Raw genomic sequence first — 26,646 nt, 5'->3', positions numbered from 1 at the left:
AAGTGATATTAAAGCAATTTTTAAAAACAATTACAAATTGTCATACCTACCTGCTGTGTGCAATGGTTTTGCACAGAGCAGCCCCGATCTTCCTCTTCTTGTGTGCCCCGCTAGCGCCCCTGGCCTCTCCCTTCTGTCAAGTGCCCCCAGAGCAAGCAGCTTGCAATAGAGGAATCCAAGCAGTCTCACTTCCGAGCTGCGGCTTGGCCCCGCTCCCTCTCTCAACTCATGTGATTGACTCAGCCAATGAGGAGGGAGAGTCCCCGCACAGCGCTGGAAGAAGATCACTCTCAGGTAAGTATTTGGGGGCGAGGGGGGGGGGCTGCTGCACAGAAATGTTTTTTTACCCTCATGCATAGAATAGAAAGCATGAAGGTAAAAAGCCTTGAGCCTTTAGAACCACTTTAACCACTTCAATACAGGGCAATTATACACCCTTTCTGCCCAGACTAATTTTCAGCTTTCAGTGCTCTCACATTTTGAATGACAATTACTCAGTCATGCTACACTGTACCCGAACAAAATATTTATTATTTTTTTCTCACAAATAGAGCTTTCTTTTAGTGGTATTTAATCACCACTGGGTTTTTTTATTTTTTGCAATATAAGCGAAAAAAGAGTGAAAATTTAAAAAAAAAATAAAATATACTTTTTTTTTCTCTATTGTAAAATGTTGAAAATAAGTAATTTTTTTTTCATAAATTTGGGTCAAAATTTATACTGCTTCATATCTTTAGCTGCCTGGTGTTCAGACCGTCTTCTATTAGGACAGACTGCTTTCTCCTCTGATTCGGATGTACTGCCTTTGGCGGGCTCGTATTGTGAACCAGAATCGGAACTGGAAACAGAACTGTACTGGGGCGGTGAGAGCTCCCCACTGCTCTCATCGGTCAGGCTTAACATTGATATGCCTCTTCTGGAGTGTATACTTTTCTGGACATGGTGGCTGTATGACAGGTGACACAGATGGGCTGCACGACAGAGACTAATGGGCTGCACGTCAGGCACTGCTGGGCTCATGGGGCAGGTACTCAGATGGGATGATAGGTACTCTGATAAGATGATAGGTACTCAGACGGTGTGACAGATACTCTGAAAAGATGACAGGTGCTCTGACGGGGTGACAGGTAGTCCTGATGAGGTGTGATGACATGTCCTCTTTATTCGAGGGGGCAGTCTTGGAACAGTAGTAATACACAGTAACTCACTGTTCCGCTTTCTCCTCCTCACACTGGATCGGTGCGTGAGGAGGGGAACCCGGTAACAGCCGTTACTCCTGGTATGTTTACATTTATGACCGGCTGGTCACGTAGTAAAGAGCCAACTTCATTGGCTCTTTACCCTGATTGGGGATGGGCTGTGTCTAAGGGACACGCCTCGTCCCCGATCACGGCGCTGTGTGCCCCTGGGGGTGCGCATGAACGGCGTGAACAACAAGCTTAAAAGTTACCGGCTGTGATTGGACAAAGCCGGTCACGTGGTAAAGAGATAATTCCATTGGTTCTTTACCCTGATCGGGGAGGGGCTGTGTCCCAGGGGACATGCCTGATCCCCGATCGTCGCGCTTAGGGGCCCGCAGTAGCGGCGAGAAGCGGAGGCCGCCATATGATGTCCACCCGGAGGAAGAGAGTGTTCTTGCCAGTGTCATATTACTATGGCCCGGTATGGAACTGGTTAAGGCATTTGTTTCATGAACTAGGCAAGGGGATTTTTCCAGGTGCGAAAAATGCATGCAAATGTGCGTTTTGCACGTTTACAGGCAGGCCCATTGCAGTCTAGGGGGTAAAAATGCTTGAGTACGCTCAAAAAACAAAACAAAAACCAAAACCTCATTTTGAGCATAGCGCATAAAATGTAGAGCAAATATGCGTACATGTGTGAACAAGGACATTAAAAAGAATAGGATTCTGCGTGCTGAGCAAAGTTAAAGCGGTGTTCCAGCTGAAAAAAAAACATTTTTTAAAAGTCAGCAGCTACAAACACTGTAGCTGCTGACTTTTAATAAGGACACTCACCTGTCTAGGGAGCCCGCGACGTCAGCCCCCAGAGGCCGATCCGTCCATCGGATTGGGTGCCGGCGCCGCCATGCTATCTAAGGGAAACAGGCAGTGGAGCCTTGCGGCTTCGTTGCTCGTTTCCTACTGTGCATGCGCAAGTCACGCGGCGCTTTGTGAATGGGCGGCTGTCTTCTGGGACACACACAGGTCCCAGAAGACAGCGCGCCCAATTTCCCAGAACACCACGCGAGGGATGAAGAGAAGGTACAGCTCCGCGGAGAAGGAAGTGGCAGATTAGGAAGACTGCCTAGCAACAGGCGTTTCGGAGGTGGCCCTCCGCTTTAAATGTAGGAAAACATAGCTACAACAGGAAGAGAGGAAATCCCTTCAAAGTGAGAGAAACCCCTGATAGAACCAGTGACCCTATTAGAAGATTTCCCCTCTATTGCTGTTCTAGTGCCCACTCAAAATTAGGGATTTTCTTTCACACTCAGTCATAACGATCACCAGGACAAATAGGGGGAGATTTACTAAACCTGGTTCAGCTGTGCATAGTAACCAAACGGTTTGCTTCAATCATACTGTTAGATAATTCACAGGACCACACATAGGAGTAATTGGTGAGGACAGGAGCCTTCCAAACCCAGCATAGGAATAATAAATGCATTCAGAAGCCCTCTACACTCAGCAAGTGTAGAGTACCCCGAGTAAGTAAGCTTATAACCTTAGATCGCTGCTCTTCATAAGTTTTCTATATCTGTTATCTTCCATCTAGATTAATTTTTAGACACTCCCAGCGACCAAAACTTCTTCCCTGCTCATTACAGCATATTAGGGCAAAAACCCCTTTTTGGATGTGTGGCAGTATGATCTACGGGTGCTTGTGATTGATGGATATTCTCCTCTGATTCCTAACTGAATTATCGCATTCCAGTTGGTGAAACGCTCTTAGCGGCGGTCAGTATCATTGTATGTAAACCTGTTGTAGGCCATGTTGTCTCACATGACTAACATGTACATGTTTGTGATGATATTTATTTTATCGTAATAGATCCAACTTACGACTTTGAAAATAATAAGCTCGGTTTAGTCCCTGAAGAACATAAACACCATGTGTGTTCTTCGAAACGCATTGGATAATCTGTCGCCATGACATCTTCTGGGCTTTGGTTCATAGTTGGTGTTTTAATTCCGTGTTTTCATGTATACGTTTTGGTTTTATCCAATGCTTTGTATTGTGTTTTTCACCATGAGTTGTCTATTTATATAATAAAATCCAATTATTTTCTACATATTTCCTGTCTGTGATCCATTCAAAGTCCCATTTCTCTGAGGAAATTGGTTTTGCTATATGTATATGGGGATGGGTTCAACAGACAGTTTTCCATCAGTTAACAAAAGCAAATCTTTTTCATAACATAATAATACTAGGTGAAGGCGGAGACCTCGATGCCTGGCATAGAAGTATTGGTGCAGACAGGAGCCCCCCCATCCAGTATAGGAGTACTGAGTGCAGACAGGAGGCCCCCCCCCACACTTGGTATAGGAGTACTGGGTGCAGACAGGAGGCTCCCCACACCCGGTATAGGAGTACTGGGGGCAGACAGGAGCCCCTCACACCCGGTATAGGAGTACTGGGTGCAGACAGGAGGCTCCCCACACCCGGCATAGGAGTACTGGGTGCAGACAGGAGGCTCCCCACACCTGGTATAGGAGTACTGGGTGCAGACAGGAGGCCCCCCCACACTCAGTATAGGAGTACTGGATGGAGACAGGAGGCCCCCACACCCGGTATAGGAATACTGGGTGCAGACAGGAGCCCCTCAAACCCGGTATAGGAGTACTGAGTGCAGACAGGAGCCCCTCACACCCGGTATAGGAGTACTGGGTGCAGACAGGAGCCCCTCACAACCGGTATAGGAGTACTGGGTGCAGACAGGAGCCCCTCACACCCGGTATAGGAGTATTGGGGGCAGACAGGAGCCCCCCACATCTGGTATAGGAGTACTGGGGGCAGACAGGAGCCCCTCACACCCGGTATAGGAGTACTGGGGGCAGACGGGAGCCCCTCGCACCCGGTATAGGAGTACTGGGGGCAGACGGGAGCCCCTCGCACCCGGTATAGGAGTACTGGGGGCAGACGGGAGCCCCTCACACCCGATATAGGAGTACTGGGTGCAGACGGGAGCCCCTCGCACCCGGTATAGGAGTACTGGGTGCAGACAGGAGCCCCTCAAACCCGGTATAGGAGTACTGAGTGCAGACAGGAGCCCCTCACACCCGGTATAGGAGTACTGGGTGCAGACAGGAGCCCCTCACAACCGGTATAGGAGTACTGGGTGCAGACAGGAGCCCCTCACACCCGGTATAGGAGTATTGGGGGCAGACAGGAGCCCCCCACATCTGGTATAGGAGTACTGGGGGCAGACAGGAGCCCCTCGCACCCGGTATAGGAGTACTGGGGGCAGACGGGAGCCCCTCGCACCCGGTATAGGAGTACTGGGGGCAGACGGGAGCCCCTCGCACCCGGTATAGGAGTACTGGGGGCAGACAGGAGCCCCTCACACCCGATATAGGAGTACTGGGTGCAGACGGGAGCCCCTCGCACCCGGTATAGGAGTACTGGGTGCAGACGGGAGCCCCTCGCACCCGGTATAGGAGTACTGGGGGCAGACGGGAGCCCCTCGCACCCGGTATAGGAGTACTGGGGGCAGACGGGAGCCCCTCAGACTCGGTATAGGAGTACTGGGTGCAGACGGGAGCCCCTCACACTCGGTATAGGAGTACTGAGTGCAGACGGGAGCCCCCTCACACTCGGTAGAGGAGTACTGAGTGCAGACGGGAGCCCCTCACACCCGATATAGGAGTACTGGGTGCAGACGGGAGCCCCTCGCACCCGGTATAGGAGTACTGGGGGCAGACGGGAGCCCCTCGCACCCGGTATAGGAGTACTGGGGGCAGACGGGAGCCCCTCGCACCCGGTATAGGAGTACTGGGGGCAGACGGGAGCCCCTCGCACCCGGTATAGGAGTACTGGGGGCAGACGGGAGCCCCTCGCACCCGGTATAGGAGTACTGGGGGCAGACGGGAGCCCCTCGCACCCGATATAGGAGTACTGGGTGCAGACGGGAGCCCCTCGCACCCGGTATAGGAGTACTGGGGGCAGACGGGAGCCCCTCGCACCCGGTATAGGAGTACTGGGGGCAGACGGGAGCCCCTCGCACCCGGTATAGGAGTACTGGGGGCAGACGGGAGCCCCTCGCACCCGGTATAGGAGTACTGGGGGCAGACGGGAGCCCCTCGCACCCGGTATAGGAGTACTGGGGGCAGACGGGAGCCCCTCGCACCCGGTAGAGGGGTACTGGGGGCAGACGGGAGCCCCTCGCACCCGGTAGAGGAGTACTGGGTGCAGACGGGAGCCCCTCGCACCCGGTAGAGGAGTACTGGGTGCAGACGGGAGCCCCTCGCACCCGGTAGAGGAGTACTGGGTGCAGACGGGAGCCCCTCGCACCCGGTATAGGAGTACTGGGGGCAGACGGGAGCCCCTCGCACCCGGTATAGGAGTACTGGGTGCAGACGGGAGCCCCTCAGACTCGGTATAGGAGTACTGGGTGCAGACGGGAGCCCCTCACACTCGGTATAGGAGTACTGAGTGCAGACGGGAGCCCCTCACACCCGGTAGAGGAGTACTGAGTGCAGACGGGAGCCCCTCGCACCCGGTAGAGGAGTACTGGGTGCAGACGGGAGCCCCTCACACCAGGTATTGTTGTACTGGGTGTCGCTCTGAGTGAGGAGGGAAGGGGAGGGCAGTGTGGACTATGGTCATGTGATTGGGACAACAAAGCTCTGGCTGTGGACGGGCTGCGCTTCCTGGAGTAGGACAGAAGAGAGGAGAAGAGCTCTGCACTCCAGTAGGGAAGAAGAAGAGGACGGAGGGAAGGCAGTGAAGAGAGAAGGAGGCGCCGCTGTGTGGGAGGAATTGAGTACATAGAGAGCAGCCCACACCGGAGAGGGAGGGAGGGGGCGGCAGTCATTGATGGTGAGAGAGAGGCGAGGACTGCTTGTATGTATGGTGAATGTGACAGTCTGCACAGCCAGCTCTCTGGAGACCAGACCGGTGAACGAGCGGCCAGGTGTCAGCCATCCTCCGCACTAGCAGCAGCAGCCATGTCCTTACCACTGCCTAAGAAAGGCTTCTACAAGCAGGAGGTGAACAAGACGGTGTGGGAGGTGAAGGAGCGCTACAGGGAGCTGGTGGCAGTGGGATCCGGAGCCTATGGCACAGTGTGGTGAGTAGACTGACCTATAGTAAGGATCCAGGTAGGAGAGGTGCAGGGAGCTGTGATCACAGTGCTGGTGTAAAGTTGTCAGGGTGGCCCCTGTCCTGGGCTCTCCTATTTCCGCCCAGAAGTCCTCAGCCTTGCCTCACCCCTGGCACAACACTTTCACTTTTCTCTCATAACTCACATGTTTGGTGACAACAAGTTCCTGTGTGTGTGTGTGTGTGTGATCACCCAATATAATCATAGAGTACACCAGGACAGTGGGTAGAAGGGGCACCCAGAGTATATATACCAGGACAGTGGGTAGAAGGGGCACCCAGAGTATATATACCAGGACAGTGGGTAGAAGGGGCACCCAGAGTATATATACCAGGACAGTGGGTAGAAGGGGCACCCAGAGTATATATACCAGGACAGTGGGTAGAAGGGGCACCCAGAGTATATATACCAGCACAGGGGGGGTAGAAGGGGCACCCGGCCATGGGGGACCTATGAACTCCAGCATTGTCTGTGCATGGGGCCAACAGTGACCTAGAGCCGGATCTGACAGTCTAGATACCAAGGCACTCCCGGTCTGACAGTATTACATTTAGATACCAGTAGACTCGAGGTCTGACAGTATTACTCGTGGATAACAGTGGACTCAAGGTCTTGCATTATTATTATTAGTACATAAGAATGGACTCAAGGTCTGACAGTATTACTCATAGATAACAGTGGACTAGAGGTCTGACAGTATTATTAGTAGATAACAGTGGACTAGAGGTCTGACAGTATTACATGTAGGTAATAGTGGACTTGACCTCTGACAGTATTATTAGTAGATAAGTGGACTCCAGGTCTGACAGTATTACTTGTCAGACCTCGAGTCCACCGTCATTTACAAATAATACTGTCAGACCTGGAGTCCACTTATCTACTAATAATACTGTCAGAGGTCAAGTCCACTGTTACCTACATGTAATACTGTCAGACCTCTAGTCCACTGTTCTCTACGAGTAATACTGTCAGATCTCGAGACCATTCTTATGTACTAATAATAATAATGCAAGACATTGAGTCCACTGTTATCCACGAGTAATACTGTCAGACCTCGAGTCTACCGTCATTTACAGTATTGTATATAGCCGTGGATTCGAGGTCTGATAACAGTGGACTCGAGGTCTGACAATATTATTAGTAGATAACAGTGGTCTCAGGGTCTAACAGTATTACTTGTTACTCGTAAATAATAGTGGACTTGAGGTCTAAAAGTATTACTTGAACACAACTGTATATTTGAGGTCTGACCGTAAACATTGGACTGTGGATCTGACAGTTGAACTTGTAGTAAATGGTGTATTCGTAGTCTGACACTTGTACTTAGTAAATGGTGTTTTCAGGGTCTGAGAGTTGTAGTAAATAGTGTATTCAGGGTCTGACAGTTGTAGTAAATGGTGTTTTCAGGGTCTGACGGTTGTACTTGTTGTAAATGGTGTATTCAGGGTCTGACGGTTGTACTTGTCGTAAATGGTGTATTCAGGGTCTGACGGTTGTACTTGTCGTAAATGGTGTATTCAGGGTCTGACAGTTGTACTTGTCGTAAATGGTGTATTCAGGGTCTGACAGTTGTACTTGTCGTAAATGGTGCATTCAGGGTCTGACAGTTGTACTTGTAGTAAATGGTGTAGTCCAGGTCTGACAGTTGTACTTGTAGTAAATGGTGTAGTCCAGGTCTGACAGTTGTACTTGTAGTAAATGGTGTTTTCATGGTCTGACAGTTGTAGTAAATGGTGTATTCAGGGTCTGACAGTTGTACTTGTCGTCAATGGTGTATTCAGGGTCTGACAGTTGTACTTGTAGTAAATGGTGTATTCAGGGTCTGACAGTTGTAGTAAATGGTGTATTCAGGGTCTGACAGTTGTACTTGTCGTAAATGGTGTAGTCCAGGTCTGACAGTTGTACTTGTAGTAAATGGTGGAGTCCAGGTCTGACAGTTGTACTTGTAGTAAATGGTGTTTTCAGGGTCTGACAGTTGTAGTAAATGGTGTATTCAGGGTCTGACAGTTGTACTTGTCGTAAATGGTGTATTCAGGGTCTGACAGCTGTACATGTAGTAAATGGTGTATTCATGGTCTGACAGTTGTACTTGTAGTAAATGGTGTAGTCCAGGTCTGACAGTTGTACTTGTAGTAAATGGTGTAGTCCAGGTCTGACAGTTGTACTTGTAGTAAATGGTGTAGTCCAGGTCTGACAGTTGTACTTGTAGTAAATGGTGTAGTCCAGGTTTGACAGTTGTACTTATAGTAAATGGTGGAGTCCAGGTCTGACAGTTGTACTTGTAGTAAATGGTGTATTCAGGGTCTGACAGTTGTAGTAAATGGTGTATTCAGGGTCTGACAGTTGTACTTGTCGTAAATGGTGTAGTCCAGGTCTGACAGTTGTACTTGTAGTAAATGGTGGAGTCCAGGTCTGACAGTTGTACTTGTAGTAAATGGTGTTTTCAGGGTCTGACAGTTGTAGTAAATGGTGTATTCAGGGTCTGACAGTTGTACTTGTCGTAAATGGTGTATTTAGGGTCTGACAGCTGTACATGTAGTAAATGGTGTATTCATGGTCTGACAGTTGTACTTGTAGTAAATGGTGTAGTCCAGGTCTGACAGTTGTACTTGTAGTAAATGGTGTAGTCCAGGTCTGACAGTTGTACTTGTAGTAAATGGTGTAGTCCAGGTCTGACAGTTGTACTTGTAGTAAATGGTGTAGTCCAGGTTTGACAGTTGTACTTATAGTAAATGGTGGAGTCCAGGTCTGACAGTTGTACTTGTAGTAAATGGTGTATTCAGGGTCTGGGAGTTGTACTTGTAGTAAATGGTGTTTTCAGGGTCTGACAGTTGTAGTAAATGGTGTTTTTAGGGTCTGACAGTTGTAGTAAATGGTGTTTTCAGGGTCTGACAGTTGTAGTAAATGGTGTTTTCAGGGTCTGACAGTTGTAGTAAATGGTGTTTTCAGGGTCTGACAGTTGTAGTAAATGGTGTTTTCAGGGTCTGACGGTTGTACTTTTAGTAAATGGTGCAGTCTGGGTCTGACGGTTGTACTTTTAGTAAATGGTGCAGTCTGGGTCTGACAGTTGTACTTGTCGTAAATGGTGCAGTCTGGGTCTGACAGTTGTACTTGTAGTAAATGGTGTATTCAGGGTCTGGGAGTTGTACTTGTAGTAAATGGTGTTTTTAGGGTCTGACAGTTGTAGTAAATGGTGTTTTCAGGGTCTGACAGTTGTAGTAAATGGTGTTTTCAGGGTCTGACAGTTGTAGTAAATGGTGTTTTCAGGGTCTGACAGTTGTAGTAAATGGTGTTTTCAGGGTCTGACAGTTGTAGTAAATGGTGTTTTCAGGGTCTGACAGTTGTAGTAAATGGTGTTTTCAGGGTCTGACAGTTGTAGTAAATGGTGTTTTCAGGGTCTGACAGTTGTAGTAAATGGTGTTTTCAGGGTCTGACAGTTGTAGTAAATGGTGTTTTCAGGGTCTGACAGTTGTAGTAAATGGTGTATTCAGGGTCTGACAGTTGTAGTAAATGGTGTATTCAGGGTCTGACAGTTGTAGTAAATGGTGTAGTCCAGGTCTGACAGTTGTGCTTGTAGTAAATGGTGTATTCAGGGTATGACAGTTGTACTTGTAGTAAATGGTGTATTCAGGGTATGACAGTTGTACTTGTAGTAAATGGTGTATTCAGGGTATGACAGTTGTACTTGTAGTAAATGGTGTATTCAGGGTATGACAGTTGTACTTGTAGTAAATGGTGTATTCAGGGTATGACAGTTGTACTTGTAGTAAATGGTGTATTCAGGGTATGACAGTTGTACTTGTAGTAAATGGTGTATTCAGGGTCTGACAGTTGTAGTAAATGGTGTATTCAGGGTATGACAGTTGTACTTGTAGTAAATGGTGTATTCAGGGTCTGACAGTTGTAGTAAATGGTGTAGTCCAGGTCTGACAGTTGTACTTGTAGTAAATGATGTATTCAGGGTCTGACGGTTGTAGTAAATGATGTATTCAGGGTCTGACAGTTGTACATTCAGCTGAGTTACCACTGGATTATGTAATATGTGCAAGCATGCTGCAACATGTAGAAAATTCAAAGAAAACCATCCACAACAAACAGTTTCATCACTGTCATGACCTGGGATCAGTGAGGAGGAATGCTTGCCAAGTTCCATTTGTGTTTCATTTTTAAGTAGATGGACTTTAGTCTTGTTGGTCTTAAAAAACGAATTATTATCATTGATAGCATTCAGTCTGCAGTGCATACATAGCTAATTACATTGAGTCTTAAGAGCCCTTGCACACTGGGGCGGGGAGCGGCGTCGGCGGTAAAACGCCGCTATTATTAGAAAGAGAAAGGGTTAAATACCACCGCAAAGCGCCTCTGCAGAGGCGCTTTGCCGGCGGTATAGCCGCGCCGTCCCATTGATTTCAATGGGCAGGAGCGGTAAAGGAGCGGTATACACACCGCTCTTTCACTGCTCCGAAGATGCTGCTGGCAGGACTTTTTTTACCGTCCTGCCAGCGCATCGCTCCAGTGTGCAAGCCCTCGGGGCTTGCACACTGGAATACAAGCAGCGGCACTTTCGGGGCGGTTTGCAGGTGCTATTATTAGCGCAATAGCGCCTGCAAACTGCCCCAGTGTGCAAGGGCTCTTAGGCCCCTTGCACACTGGGGCGGTAGGGGGCGTCGGCGGTAAAACAGCGCTATTTTTAGCACTGTTTTACCGCGGTATTCGACCGCTAGCAGTGCGGTTTTAACCCCCCACTGGCGGCCGAAAAAGGGTTAAAACCCCTCGTATAGCACGTCTATAGCCACGGTATTACCGCGGTATAGCCGCGCTGTCCCATTGATTTCAATGGGCAGGAGCGGTGAAGGAGCGGTGAATACACCGCTCCTTCACCGCTCCAAAGATGCGGCTTGCAGGAGATTTTTTTCTTCTCCTTCCAGCGCACCGCTTCAGTGTGAAAGCCCTCGGGCTTTCACACTGAACAAACAGCGGAGGCTGTTTAGGGGCGGTTTGCAGGCGCTATTTTTAGCGCAATAACGCCTGCAAACCGCCCCAGTGTGAAAGGGGCCTTAGTGTAGTTCTTTTTCCCCTCAATAGTTTTTAGACCTTTAATTTCATTGCATACCTTATTAAAGAGATCCCCAGTGAGCAGCTTTAACCTGTTTAAATAGTTAAAGTAATGTAGACAGAGTAAAGATTTAATTATGGGTGGAGTTAGTAAATATGGTATTTCAAATAACTTGGGCTTGGTCTTTATTACGGCAGAATTTTAGACGCTCTAATGGCTTGCATGTTTCAGATTTTCCAGCCTGAGGGTTCTTTACTTACAAATTATGCATTAGATTAAAGAGTGTCTCAAGAGCAGACAGCATGGTGGATATTTGACAGACATTCCTACCCTAAACATTTATAGTGTTACTAAACCCAGGACCTTGCTTTCACTATATCTGGTCTCCCATAGTACATGGAAATTCAATTATATTATTAAATATACACTTCTAAATACCTTTTCTTATCAGCAGTATATAGCAGCCTTGTGACTTCTATCAGTGTCTGGTTAAAGCTTGTAGGAGGTGTTTTCATTCTCCTCTTACTGTCCTGTGAAGCTGCAGGACCTCTGACCCTCTATCTGACAGTCCTGATTCATCCTGTGCCGATCAACTCTCTAACAGTACACACCAAACTGAGCATGTGCAGAGTGCCTCCTAGGGCTCTGTGCTATCAGCAGATGGATTGGGGACATTGGTAGAAGGAGAAGATCCAAGAAGACAGGTTTAAACAGTCTTTTTACACAGGATCAACCCCTTAGGTTCCTCAGTGAGTATAACAAGCATGCTTTACTGCATATACTGACTGATTTTAGTGTTATGGGTTTAGTAACACTAATATTTATTTCCTCTATGGTAGGGATGCCAACCCATTATTTTGGCCACACAAGTTGCAATCTGTACAAACTGTCTTAGGATATACCTACAATTATGTAATGCAAGGGTCGGTCCAAACGACCCATATCTAATAGTCGTTCCTTGCATTACATAGTTATCTAAAGGGGATTGTGGAATCATATTGTAACCTATGTGGCCAGCCGAAAACTTACAATGCCCTCCTATTGTTCAATGTCTGGTGCCAGCTCTGGGAATTTCACAACATATTTTTTAACTTCGTTGTCAACTATTGTGTATAAATGTCATGAGGAAGTCAGTCCATAGCTGCCTGCATTATCTGCAAATTATTAAATACATACTGTATAGTACACAAACCTGTCCATAGTGCTTATTGCTCAGTTAGGCAAGTGCCCTTTTGTTTGGAAGAAGTAAAGCATGCATTGTGTAATATGCATGTGTGGATGTCTCATGTAGTGAACAGATACTCTGGTTTCCTCTCTGGAGTTTAGTTCCCCCTAATTTGCATCCACATATCACATATATAGAACTGAAATCTGTGTATACTCAAATGTTTCTCTTGATCTTTTTCTAAATGCAGAAAAAAGGCAGTTAGGAGCATACTTAAAAAGCAGTGAATGTTACTCTCTAAATGTTCACTGGTAGTGAATCAATCACTGTCATTTAAAACGCATGCACCTGCAGTGAATGTTTGGTGAATGTCACATTAATTACACCTCTTATGTTTACAGTGCCTTGCAAAAGTATTCACCCCCTTGGCATTTTTCATGTTTTTGTTGCCTCACAACCTGGAATTAACATGGATTGTTTGAGAATTTGCATCATGTAATTTACAGAACATGCCCACAACTTTGAAGATGGTGTTTTTTTTTTTTTTTTTTTTTTGTTAATTGTGAAGCAAACAACAAATAGGACAAATTAACAGAAAAAGTCAATGTGCATAACTATTCACCCCCCTAAAGTCAATACTTTGTAGAGCCACCTTTTGCGGCTATCACAGCTCCTAGTCGCTTTGAATAAGTCTCTATGAGCTTGCCACATCTTACCACTGGGATTTTTGCCCATTCCTCCTTGCAAAACTGCTCCAGCTCCTTCAAGTTGGATGGTTTGCGCTTGTGAACAGCAATCTTTAAGTCTGACCACAGATTTTCTATTGGATTGAGGTCCGGGCTTTGACTAGGTCATGCCAACACATTTACATGTTTCCCCTTAAACCACTCAAGTGTTGCTTTAGCAGTGTGTTTGGGGTCATTGTCCTGCTGGAAGGTGAACCTCCGTCCTAGCCTCAAATCACACACAGAGTGGTACAGGTTTTGCTCAAGAATATCCCTGTATTTAGCACCATCCATCTTTCCCTCAACTCTGACCAGTTTCCCAATCCCAACTGCTGAAAAACGTCCCCGCAGCATGATGCTGCCACCACCATGTTTCACTGTGGGGATGGTGTTCTTTGGGTGATGTGTTGGGTTTGCGCCAGACATACCGTTTTCTTTGATGGCCAAAAAGTTTAATTTTAGTCTTGTCAGACAGAGCACCTTCCTCCATACATTTTGGGAGTCGCCCACATGCCTTTTCGCAAACTAAAAACGTGCCATTTTGTTTTTTACTGAAAGTAATGGCTTTCTTCTGGCCACTCTGCCATAAAGCCCAACTCTATGGAGCATACGGCTTATTGTCATCCTATGTACGGATACTCCAGTCTCTGCTGTGGAACTCTGCAGCTCCTCCAGGGTTACCTTAGGTCCCTGTGCTGCCTCTCTGATTACTGCCCTCCTTGCCCGGTCCGTGAGTTTTGGTGTGCGGCCTTCTCTTGGCAGGTTTGCTGTTGTGCAATGTTCTTTCCATTTGGTTATGATAGATTTGATGGTGCTCCTAGGGATCATCAAAGATTTGGATATTTTTTTATAACCTAACCCTGACTTGTACTTCACAACAACATTGTCCCTTACTTGTTTGGAGAGTTCCTTGGTCTTCATGGCAGTGTTTGGTTAGTGGTGCCTCTGGGGCCTTTCAAAAAGGTGTGTATATGTAATGACAGATCATGTGACCCTTAGATTGCACACAGGTGGACATCATTTCACTAATTATGTGACTTCTGATGGCAATTCGTTGCACCAGAGCTTTTTATGGGCTTCATAACAAAGGGGTTGAATACATACGCACATGCAAATTATCAGTTTTTTTATTTCTGAAAAATAGTTTTATGTATATATTTTTCTAATTTTACTTCACCAACTTAGACTATTGTGTTCTGATCCATCACATATAATTCAGATTAAAAAAACACTAAAGGCTGTAATGTAACAAAATAGGTAAAAAGCCAAGGGGGTGAATACATTTGCAAGGCTCTGTACATAAGCAGAAGCATCAATTTTTTTTTGTTTTTGATGAATAAAAAAATTAGGTTATCCACAGAAGCTGTTCAACTCATGCTCCACTTTTATATTAGTTGGCCAGTTAAAGGTCTTTCTTTCGGGAGGGTGACAATGATGGGGATCTTTTTTTCTAGAATTCAGCAATGACAAATATTTGAGTGTGTGCTGTGCAAAGAAATGTTTTTAAGGCTTATATAAGAAGCAATACATTTTCCCTGAAAAGCTGGGCCTTGTACCTGAGTGACTATAACGGCTTGAGGGCTTTTTGGCCGCATTTAAGCCTCGTACATACAATGAGAATATCAGACAAATGATCGTCCGTTTTTTTTGCATGCTAGTCTTGTATCGAAAATGCAGAGGGTACTAAACTTTTTGTAAAGTGTTGTATTGTACAGATACTCCTCGTTTTAACGACGTACCTGTTTACCGACCACGCGGACTTATGACTAGAGCTCCCCATCCAAACGACGCACTATACATCATTGTATTGTACAGTACAGAATTTTCATTTGTGTTCTGTACTTATGCAAATTAAAACAACGTTATTGAGCTGGAGTTTTGTGTTTTGGATCTTTTTTTCACAATACAGTACAGTAGTTAAGAGAAGTATGAGTTTTTTTGTAGATTCATACTTGCCTAGATGGATGCAGCATCAGACCGATGCTGCATCTGTCCCCCAGCGTCTCTTCACTGAGAACCGAGCCACCGAACATTGCAGATGGCTCGGTTCTCTCTCATCCCCAAGCGGAGAGCGCTGCCTGTCAGTCAGTAGCTCTCCTGCTTTACTGGTCCTTGCTCACTGGAGCGCTGAGCTGTGGAGGGGAGCGGCCCTCTCAGCGGCTTGTTGAGAGGATGAGACTGCCATCAGTCCAGGCAGCTGGCGGATCCAGGATGACACGCTGCCTAGACTGATTCCAGTGACGTCAACGGAGAGCGGACTTCAGACCGCTCTCCACTGAAAATGGGTCACAGGAGTGCAAAACGAATTGCATTCCTGTGACACACAGGAGAAGTCCAGCCAAACAAGCTCAGGCTGGACTTCTCCTTTAAGAATGCTTAAAATATTGATTACTTGTGGCTCCTCATTTACCAAACAATTTGTTTAATGACCTGGTCGTTGGAATGGAACCTGGTCATTAGGTGAGGAGTACCTGTAATGAATTCTTTCATTTGCGAGCATGTGTGGTCTTGGTCTTGCAATTTTTTGGGGAGAAATATTGTACTGATTAACCACTTGGCATTTCTCTCCTACATGAAAAATCATCATAATTTTTTTGCCAAAAAATTACACAGAACCCCCAAACACTACAGTGCGGACCTACTTTGCTGGGAGTACGCCAATAGACATCCTCCCGTGCCCGAGCATCCTGTGATCAATGAGTCTATGAGACTCTGTTAATCGGCGTAAGGGGTCGATCCCGACCCCCTTACCATGTGATCAGCTGTCGGCCAATGACAGCTGATCATGTGATGTAAACAGAGCAGGCAATCGGCTATTTTTTCTCCTCACGCTGATGGCGTGGGGAGAAAAAAAAAAAAGCTGATCGCCGGCGGCTTTGAGGGACATCAGTCCCGATCAAGGAAAGCTGCCGCCAGCTCATCTGTGCCCACCTGTGCCACCTACCAGTACACAACAGTGCCACCCATCAGTGCCCACAATGCTGCCCACCAGTGTCACCCATCAGTGCCGCCTTATCTGTGTCCACCAGTGTAGCCTATCGGTGCCGCCTCATCAGCGCATATCAATGAAGGAGAAAGATTACCTGTTTGCAAAATTTTATAACCGACTATGAAACATGTTTTGTTCAAAATTTTCCATCTTTTTTTTGTTTAGCAAAAAAAGAAAAACCTAGCAGTGATTAAATGCCACCAAAAGAAAGCTCTATTTGTGTGAAACAAATGATAAAAATTTCATTTGGGTACAGAGTAGTATGGCCACGCAATTGTCATTCAAAATGCATCAGCGCTGAAAGCTGAAAATTGTTCTGGGCAGGAGGGTGGTTTAAGTGCCCAGTAAGCAAGTGGTTAATGAATTTTACTGCAATAAAACACGATATATAACACCTTTTTTGGTAAAATATATAAAAGGTGATGTTACACAGAGTAAATACATACCTAACTTGTCACGCTTTAGAATTGCGCGCACTTGTTACCAGTTTAGAGTTAAAGGAGGTCTAGTGCTAGAATTTTTGCTCTCGCTGTAAGGTTTGTGGCAATACCTCACATGTGTGGTGCAAACGTGTACATATGCAGGTGTGACCTACGTATGCATTAGGAGGGGACAGGGGTGCTTTTAATTTAATTTAATTTAATTTAATTTTATTTTTTACACTGTCTCTTTATCTGTGTGTTTTGTTTTTTTTTTTTTTTTTTTGGTTTTTGTTTCTTTTTATCACTTTTATTCCATTCCTATTACAAGAAATGTAAACATCCCTTGTAATAGGAGTAAGGCCTGACAGGTCCTCTTTTTATAGGAGACATCTGGGGTCAATAAGACCCCAGATATCTCCTGTACCCTGGAAAGCATGAGATGAAAAATAAAAAACACACATTTTTGCTTTCCAGGGAAAGGAATGGCAGTGTTTACATCTGCCAGTGCCGGAAGTGACATTTTGATGTCGCTTATGGCCTCCTAGGATCATAGAAATGGCCGGGGAGCATAAGCTCCCCAGCCAGCTCTATGGTAATCTGGCGCCGCTGCCAGACTGGGTCTCTGTGTCCCTGATCGCATGGGAGAGCCTGGAGAGGTGCCAATAGGTCTGTAAAAGCAATCCAGCGGCTAATCAACTGCTAGGATGGCTTTTACAAGTGAGGAATTCGCCAGCTGACAACAAAGATATCTGGATGATGCCTGTAGCTGCAGGGGCATCCAGATATCGCCACTTCAACCTAAGGCCGTCATATGACGGCCTTTAGGCGGGAAATGGTTATAAAAAAAATAAAAATCATTCGTTCTGGTATCGTACGAGAACAATTTTTGTGTTTTTGTGTTTTTTTTTTTTTTTTTTTTTTTGTTTGTTTGTTTTTTTTGTCCCTTCTGATAATTTTGCATGGACTGTTGTGATCTCGAAAAGCTGTGTAATATTATTCCATCACTTTGAAAGTTGTATTTTTCATCCGACTTTCTGATTGTGTGTAATGGACCTGCTACTGTACAAATAGATCTAATGTAAAGTCATCCGTGTACTTTGTAAACTAGACATAGATAGAGCTTACAATCTAGAAATATATCTATCTAACACGCGAGGCCCTCTGATCCCTCCTGTATTGAATTGTATTGCAATTGTACCGTCTTCCCCGATGATGAAATAGCTGAAGTTTGCTCAGTGGATGGCCCTGTCACTTATTGAATCCTCTTTTGTGCCTTGGTTCAGACTGAAAGCGATGAGTCCTGGTTTACACATGTGTGAATCTGATGTGGTTCAGATGCGTTCCAGAGCACGTAGATTCTCATGGCAAGTGAAATAACATTGTTTTCTGTGAAGGCTGTTCTCATCTATGCAGTGCGATTCTGATGTGGTTAAACACCTGTGTGCGTTCTGTGCGGTGTGATTTTAAGCTCCATAGACTTCAATGGAACCATAGTCTAATTGCATCTCTGTTCAAATGTAATGCATATCCAGCAGTTTTTGTTTACTAGATTTTACTTTTCCCCTCCTCTCCTCCTCACAGAATTGCAATTAAAACGGAGTTTCATCCAAAAATTGATCTTCCGCTGTCCGTATCCCCCCCCCCCCGGACCATACCAGGCCACATGCCCTCAACATGGGGGGGGGGTTTGGTGCTTTGGGACAGGGGGCCACCCCAAAGTACCTCGTCCCCATGTTGATGAGGACAAGGGCCTCTTCCCGACAACCCTTGCCCGGTGGTTGTCGGAGTCTGCGGGCAGGGGCTTATCGGAATCTGAAAGCCCCCTTTAACAAGGGGGGCCCCCAGATCCTGGCCCCCGTCGTACCCCTACCCATTCACCTAAAAATAAAAAAATACAAAAAGTGTCAAAAATAAACACACTACACAGGTTTTTAAAGTATTTTATTAAGGCAGCTCCGGCTCTTCTCCCTCTGCTGGTCCTTCTCCCCTCTCCGGTTGCTGTCCTCTCTCTCCGCTATCTTCTTGCTCTTTTGCAGGGTCTTTTCCCTCTGTTCTTCTTCCAATGTTGACTCGACGCGTTCTCCTGGTGTAATGCTGGGTTCACCATGTGCAATGGCTTATATTGGCATGGGGCGGGGCCCATGTGATGTCATTGTGATGTCACCGCCCGGGGCATGAAGGGGCGATAACATCACAAGGGGGTGTGGCCTCCAACTTGCATCATCAGGTGGCCTTGCCTCATGCCAATATAAGTCATTGCACACGGTGGACACAGCATTACACCGGGAGATCGCGTTGAGTTAACATCGGAAGAAAAACAGAGTGAGAAGACCCTGCAAAAGAGCAAGAAGATACCGGAGAGAGAGGACAGCATCCGGAGAGGGGAGAAGAGCCGGAGCTGCCTTAATAAAAAAAAAAAAAAAAAAAAAACCTGTGTAATGTGTTTTTATTTTTGACACTTTTTTTTTTTTTTTTTTTTGGTGAATGGGTAGGGGTACGATGTACCCCATACTCATTCACCTAGGGTTGGGGCTGGGATCTGGGGGCCCCCTTGTTTAAAGGGGGCTTCCCGATTCCGATGAGTCCCTGCCCGCAGACCCCGACAACCACCGGGCAAGGGTTGTCGGGAAGAGGCCCTTGTCCTCATCAACATGGGGATAAGGTGCTTTGGGGTGGGGGGCGCAGGGCCCCCCTGCCCTGAAGCACCCACCCCCCCCATGTTGAGGGCATGTGGCCTGGTATGGTCCAGGAGGGGGCACTCGCTCGCCCCCCCTTTCTGACCTTCCGGGCTACGTGCTCGGATAAAGGTCTTGTATTGATCTTGGGGGGGACCCCACGCCACTTTTTTTTTTTTTTTTTTTTTTGGTGTGGCGGGGTTCCCCTTAAGATCTAACGCGACTTCTTTTTAAATGAATGGGCTCCCATAGGGAACCATTGATTTTGAATAGACCGAGAACCGCCGGACGAGGCTTAACGTGGTGTGTTAAGCCTCGTTAAATCATGTTTAACACCTTTTACCGGCGTCTGGTGTTTTTACAGCTTCTAGTGCTGGAACCTCAGAATGCGCTGGTCCTGGGTTTTATTGGAGCTTAAAAACGCCTATGCCACTTACAGCTCCTAAAGGCCTTAGTGGGCATGAGGCCATAGGCTAACATGGAGAGGAATTTTTAGCTGTGAAAAACGCTCCTAAAAGCGGCTGTAAAAACGTTTGTGGGCACGAGCGCTAAAAATGCTCTAACATCAAAAAACGCTGCTGAACGCTCAAACGCAGCTCGCCAGCGTTTTTTGACGTTTTTGATCAACGCGGAAGAATGCTTTTGCAAAAACATTGAAAAACTCACTGCAAAGCTACTGGCTTTTTTAGAACGTTATTTTAATGTCCAGTGTGCATAAGGCCTAAAAGTCAGCAGCTGCAGTATTTGTAGCTGCTGAATTTAAATTTTTATTTTTTTCGGCGGAACTCCGCTTTAAAATGGCACTAGAATTGCAGCTATAAAGCACAAATTTGCACTGCACTCACACTCCAAACTGCTTGTAAATGGCACAGAATCCAGTCTGAACCTAGGCTCAGTGAAGGCCTTTATTTCCTAGCTTATCTAGAAGTGCCAACTGAACATTTTAGTACGGATGAATAAGCAAGAAATAAATCATATCATTTAATAATAAAGCCTTTTATATGGGGCCCTGTACATATGTAATTGAAAAGGTGTCATCCTGTGCACATTCCTTAAAGTGATATTAAAGCTTCGGGTTTTTTTAAGTTAAAATAACAAACATGTCATATTTACCTGCTCTGTGCAATGCTTTTGCACAGAGCAGCCCCAATCCTCTTCTTCTAGGGTCCCTCGTCGGTGCTCCAGGCACTTACTCTCTGACGGGTGCCCCCACAGAAAGCCACTTTCCATGGGGGCACCTGTGCATGGTCTCTCCTGAGCCCCGTTGTTGCGTCTATTGACAGACGCCCCCCGCTCCCGTGCCATAGCATTTGATTGACAGCAGCGGGAGCCAATGGCTGTTAAACCGCCCTGTGGCAAAAAAGCCACTCAATCAGTACTACAGACTGTAGACTGCAGTGCTGATCAGTGTATTCTGATGGCAGGGAAATCTCCCCACTATCAGAATACGTCACAGTGGGGAGGATTTCCACATTCACCTCAAATGTGTGGATGGGAGAATCGGGTTGAATGAAAAGAACTGACTTTTCTATATGGGAAGCTTAAAGTGTTAGTAAACCTAGCACCCTGCATTCACTATATCTGGTCATACACAGAACATGAAAATGCAATTATTTTAGTAAATATAAACTGCTAAATACCTTTTCTCATCAGCAGTATATAGCAGTCTTGTGACTTCTATCAGTGTCTGGTTCAAGCTTGTAGGAGAAATTTTCATTCTTCTCTGACTGTCCTATGGGGCTGCAGGACCCCTGACCCTCTGGTCAGTGCTGATTTGCCCCGTGCTGATCAATTGCACCCTATCCCCCCCCCCCCCCAAAAAAAATTGAATAAATAAAAACTGTAATAATACACACCAAATTGAGCATGTGCAGAGTGCCTGCATGGCTTTGTTCTATCAGAAGATGGATTGTGGACAGTGGAAGAAGGGGAGGATCAAACAGCTTTTTTACACAATGCAGAGGATTAACCCCTCGGGTTCCACAATGAGTACAACAAGCATGCTTTTACCGCATATACAGACTGATTTTACCGTTGAGGGTTTAGTAACACTTTAACCACTTCAGCCCCGGAAGGATTTACCCCCTTCCTGACCAGAGCACTTTTTCCAATTTGGCACTGCGTCGCTTTAACTGCTAATTGCGCGGTCATGCAATGCTGTACCCAAACGAAATTTGCGTCCTTTTCTTCCCACAAATAGAGCTTTCTTTTGATGGTATTTGATCACCTCTGCCGTTTTTTATTTTTTGCGCTATACACGGAAAAAGACCGAAAATTTTGAAAAAAAATGATATTTTCTACTTTTTGTTCTAAAAAAAATCCAATAAACTCAATTTTAGTCATACATTTAGGCCAAAATGTATTTGGCCACATGTCTTTGGTAAAAAAAAGTCAAGTGTATATTTATTGGTTTGCGCAAAAGTTATAGCGCCTACAAACTAGGGTACATTTTCTGGAATTTACACAGCCTTTAATTTATGACTGCCTATGTCGTTTCTTGAGGTGCTAAAATGGCAGGGCAGTACAAAACCCCCCCAAATGACCCCATTTTGGAAAGTAGACACCCCAAGGAAATTGCTGAGAGGCATGTTGAGCCCATTGAATATTCATTTTTTTTGTCCCAAGTGATTGAATAATGACAAAAAAAATAAAAATTACAAAAAGTTGTCACTAAAATGATATATTGCTCACACAGGCCATGGGCATATGTGGAATTGCACCCCAAAATACATTCTGCTGCTTCTCCTGAGTATGGGGATACCACATGTGTGGGACTTTTTGGGAGCCTAGCCGCATACGGGGCCCCGAAAACCAATCACTGCCTTCAGGATTTCTAAGGGCGTACATTTTTGATTTTACTCCTCACTACCTATCACAGTTTTGAAGGCCATAAAATGCCCAGATGGCACAACCCCCCCCCCCCCAAATGACCCCATTTTGGAAAGTAGACACCCCAAGCTATTTGCTGAGAGGCATGTTGAGTCCATGGAATATTTTATATTTTGACACAAGTTGCGGGAAAGTGACTATTTATTTTATTTTTTGCACAAAGTTGTCACTAAATGATATATTGCTCACACAGGTCATGGGCATATGTGGAATTGCACCCCAAAATACATTCTGCTGCTTCTCTTGAGTACGGGGATACCACATGTGTGGGACTTTTTAGGAGCCTAGCCGCGTACGGGCCCCCGAAAACCAATCACCGCCTTCAGGATTTCTAAGGGTGTACATTTTTGATTTCACTCTTCACTGCCTATCACAGTTTCGGAGGTCATGGAATGCCCAGGTGGCACAAACCCCCCCAAATGACCCCATTTTGGAAAGTAGACACCCCAAGCTATTTGCTGAGAGGCATGGTGAGTATTTTGCAGCTCTCATTTGTTTTTGAAAATGAAGAAAGACAAAAAAAAAATTTTTTTTTTTCTTTTTTTAATTTTCAAAACTTTGTGACAAAAAGTGAGGTCTGCAAAATACTCACTATACCGCTCAGCAAATAGCTTTGGGTGTCTACTTTCCAAAATGGGGTCATTTGGGGGGGTTTTGTGCCACCTGGGCATTCCATGGCCTCCGAGACTGTGATAGGCAGTGAAGAGTGAAATCAAAAATTTACGCCCTTAGAAAGCCTGAAGGCGGTGCTTGGTTTTCGGGGTCCCATACGCGGCTAGGCTCCCAAAAAGTCTCACACATGTGGTATCCCCATACTCAGGAGAAGCAACAGAATGTATTTTGGGGTGTAATTTCACATATTCCCATGGCATGTTTGAGCAATATATCATTTAGTGACAACTTTGTGCAAAAAAAAAAAAAAAAAATTTGTCTCTTTCCCGCAACTTGTGTTACAATATAAAATATTCCATGGACTCGACATGCCTCTCAGCAAATAGCTTGGGGTGTCTACTTTCCAAAATGGGGTCATTTGGGGGGGGTTTGAACTGTCCTGGCATTTTATGCACAACATTTAGAAGCTTATGTCACACATCACCCACTCTTCTAACCACTTGAAGACAAAGCCCTTTCTGACACTTTTTGATTACATGAAAAAATTATTTTTTTTTGCAAGAAAATTACTTTGAACCCCCACACATTATATATTTTTTTAAAGCAAATGCCCTACAGATTAAAATGGTGGGTGTTTCATTTTTTTTTTTCACACAGTATTTGCGCAGCGATTTTTCAAACGCATTTTTTGGGGAAAAAACACACTTTTTTACATTTTAATGCACTAAAACGCACTATATTGCCCAAATGTTTGATGAAATAAAAAAGATGATCTTAGGCCGAGTACATGGATACCAAACATGACATGCTTTACAATTGCGCACAAACGTGCAGTGGCAACAAAATAAATACATTTTTAAAAGCCTTTAAAAGCCTTTACAGGTTACCACTTTAGATTTACAGAGGAGGTCTACTGCTAAAATTACTGCCCTCGATCTGACCGTCGCGGTGATACCTCACATGCATGGTGCAATTGCTGTTTACATTTGACGCCAGACCGACGCTTGCGTTCGGGGACAGGGGGGACAGGGGTGCTTTATTATTTTTTTGCTTTTTTATCTTATTTTAAAACTGTTCCTTTCATTTTTTTTTTTTTAATCATTTTTATTGTTATCTCAGGGAATGTAAATATCCCCTATGATAGCAATAGGTGGTGACAGGTACTCTTTTTTTGAAAAAATTGGGGTCTATTAGACCCTAGATTTCTCCTCTGCCCTCAAAGCATCTGACCACACCAAGATCGGTGTGATAAAATGCTTCCCCAATTTCCCAATGGCGCTATTTACATCCGGCGAAATCTAAGTCATAAAATGCTCGTAGCTTCCGGTTTCTTAGGCCATAGAGATGTTTGGAGCCACTCTGGTCTCTGATCAGCTCTATGGTCAGCTGGCTGAATCACCGACTGCATTCTCAGGTTCCCTGTTGAGACAGGAGAGCCAGAGAAAAACACGGAAGACGGTGGGGGGGGGGGGGGGGCATTCTCTCCCACTGCTTGTAAAAGCAGTCTAGAGGCTAATTAGCCGCTAGGATTGCTTTTACATGAAAGCCGACCGCTGGCTGAAAAGAATGATACCAAGATGATACCTAAACCTGCAAGCATCATTCTGGTATAACCACTCAAAGTCGTGAATGGTGTACCTGAAGACAAAAAAATGGTTAACAATAAAGCACAGTAAACGGTAAAGTATAAAAAATTGCATACCTGAAAAGCAAACATGATAAAACATAATAACAATAAAACATTGCAGAATAGAATACAGTAAAAAAGAGCAGAACAATAGAGAGAATATAGAGAGAGAACAATAAAACAACAACTATTATTTTTTATTTTATATTTTTGTTTGTGTTTTTTTTTTTTTTTTTACACTTTTTTTGTAACTGTAACTTTTATAACTGTAACCGGTTCCAGGTTCGGGTCTCTCAAAATGCGATGGCATCTTGGGAGACCCTGTGAAAGTGTGTCCTAGTCTGTGCAATGCTGTACCCTACGCTAATACTCAACTAGTGAATGGTAGCGTTCAAAACATTCACCAATGCAAAGACCAGGATTGTCAGGACAGAAGGGACAATAATAGCGGGTGTCACGCCTATATCCGCGTTTGCTGCAGACAGAACATCTTTTTTTGTTCGTTGGGTAGGGGTACTCGGGAGGACATAAAAATGCCTCTCATGCAGCCGACTGCATTTGGTTGGGGATGTGAATGGGGGAAGTACGGGCGCTGCAGAAGTGGTGGGTTCCCAATTAGGATTGGCGAATGCAGCAGGAAGGGCATTATGGGCACGACTGGCCTGTGTTTGTCTTCTTGGTGGCAGCGGGACACTACTTGTGCTTGCCACCTCACCAGCTTGAACTACACTTATGGGACTCGCCACGTCACCAAGTGTTACTGCAGTGCTGGTTTGACTACGACCGGGGTGTACTAGGCCGCTGGCGCTTGCCAGTTCACCAAAACGCTACCAAAAAAACTGTTAACGATCGCAGGGATCAGGCCTGACTCTGCGAACGCTGCAGTTATGCGTTTAGTGTTTTGTAAGTGACAGTGATCGATCGATACTGCACTTGGGTGGGCTGGGCCGGGCGGAGGGGCAAAACGCAGGTGCTAGCAGGTATCTGGGCTGATCCCACTAACACTGCGTTTTTGGGAACCCTAAACTGCTGGGGACGCTAGTATAGATCTGATCGGATCAGATATTGATCAGTTCAGATACTATACCACTAAGGGAGGTGTACGGTGCGTGCGTGAGTGTTAGCGCGACCGGCGCTAACCTGACGCTGCCTGGGGCTGGTGCTTGCCAGTTCACCAAAACGCTACCAAAAAAACTGTTAGCGATCGCAGGGATCAGGCCTGACTCTGCGAACGCTGCAGTTATGCGTTTAGTGTTTTGTAAGTGACAGTGATCGATTGATACTGCACTTGGGTGGGCTGGGCTGGGCCGGGCGGAGGGGCAAAACGCTGGTGCTAGCAGGTATCTGGGCTGATCCTGCTAACACTGCGTTTTTGGGAACCCTAAACTGCTGGGGACGCTAGTATAGATCTGATCGGATCAGATATTGATCCGTTCAGATACTATACCACTAAGGGAGGCGTATGCTGTGTGCGTGGGTGTTAGCGGTACTGGCGCTAATCTGACGCTGCCTGGGGCGACGCATATCACCGCCGGGCGATCAGGGGGCTAAACCTTTATTCGGTAATAAACGGCGGGTGCCCTGACACTATAAAAAATAAACGAACTAACCAGCGTCACCCGTAACGGTTATACGGTGATCAGTGGTGAAAGGGTTAACTAGGGGGCAATCAAGGGGTTAAAACATTTATTAGGTAGTATATGGGGGTCCCTGACGCTATAAAATGCTGACGGCGAACCTAAATATTTACGTCCCTAACTAGCGTCACCAGCGACACTAATACAGCGATCAGAAAAATGATCACTTAGCGACACTGGTGACGGGGGGTGATCAAGGGGTTAAAACTTTATTAGGGGGGGTTAGGGGGTATCCTAGACCTAAAGGGGGCCTAACACTCACTGCCCTAACACTGTAACTGTCACAAACTGACACCAATCAGCAATCAGAAAAAAAAAAAAAAAAAAAAAAAAAAACCTGCTTGGTGTCAGTTTGATGACAGGGGGGGGTGATTGGGGGGGGATCGGGGGGGGGGATCGGGGTGTTTTGTGTGCCTGGCATGTTCTACTGTGTGTGTAGTGTTGGTGCACTCACATACCTGTCTTCTCTCCTCGGGCCGGAACGGAAATTACCGAGCCGAGGAGAGATGACATCATTTCCTCTGCCTCTG

The 26,646-nt window shown here is 45.8% G+C and overlaps 1 protein-coding gene across 2 annotated transcripts in view; it reads left to right on the top strand.

Annotated features, from left to right (window-relative positions):
• The first annotated feature begins 5,800 nt into the window (after positions 1–5,800).
• LOC141131925 (mitogen-activated protein kinase 12-like) overlaps positions 5,801–26,646 on the top strand; it is a 176,993-nt gene continuing 156,147 nt past the window's right edge. Inside the window, exon 1 of one of the 2 annotated variants that reach the window (XM_073619752.1) lies at positions 5,801–6,286. In XM_073619752.1, coding sequence (XP_073475853.1) covers positions 6,063–6,286 — 224 coding nt within the window. In that variant the 5' untranslated portion in view covers positions 5,801–6,062. The remainder of the gene's footprint in view (positions 6,287–26,646) is intronic. The other variant, XM_073619753.1, reaches the window with a different exon arrangement.

The sequence above is a fragment of the Aquarana catesbeiana genome, linkage group LG03, assembly GCF_042186555.1.
Source record: "Aquarana catesbeiana isolate 2022-GZ linkage group LG03, ASM4218655v1, whole genome shotgun sequence".
Taxonomy (NCBI): domain Eukaryota; kingdom Metazoa; phylum Chordata; class Amphibia; order Anura; family Ranidae; genus Aquarana; species Aquarana catesbeiana.
The sequence above is the reverse complement of the archived record's forward strand: the minus strand, read 5'-3'. Positions and strand labels throughout refer to the sequence as shown.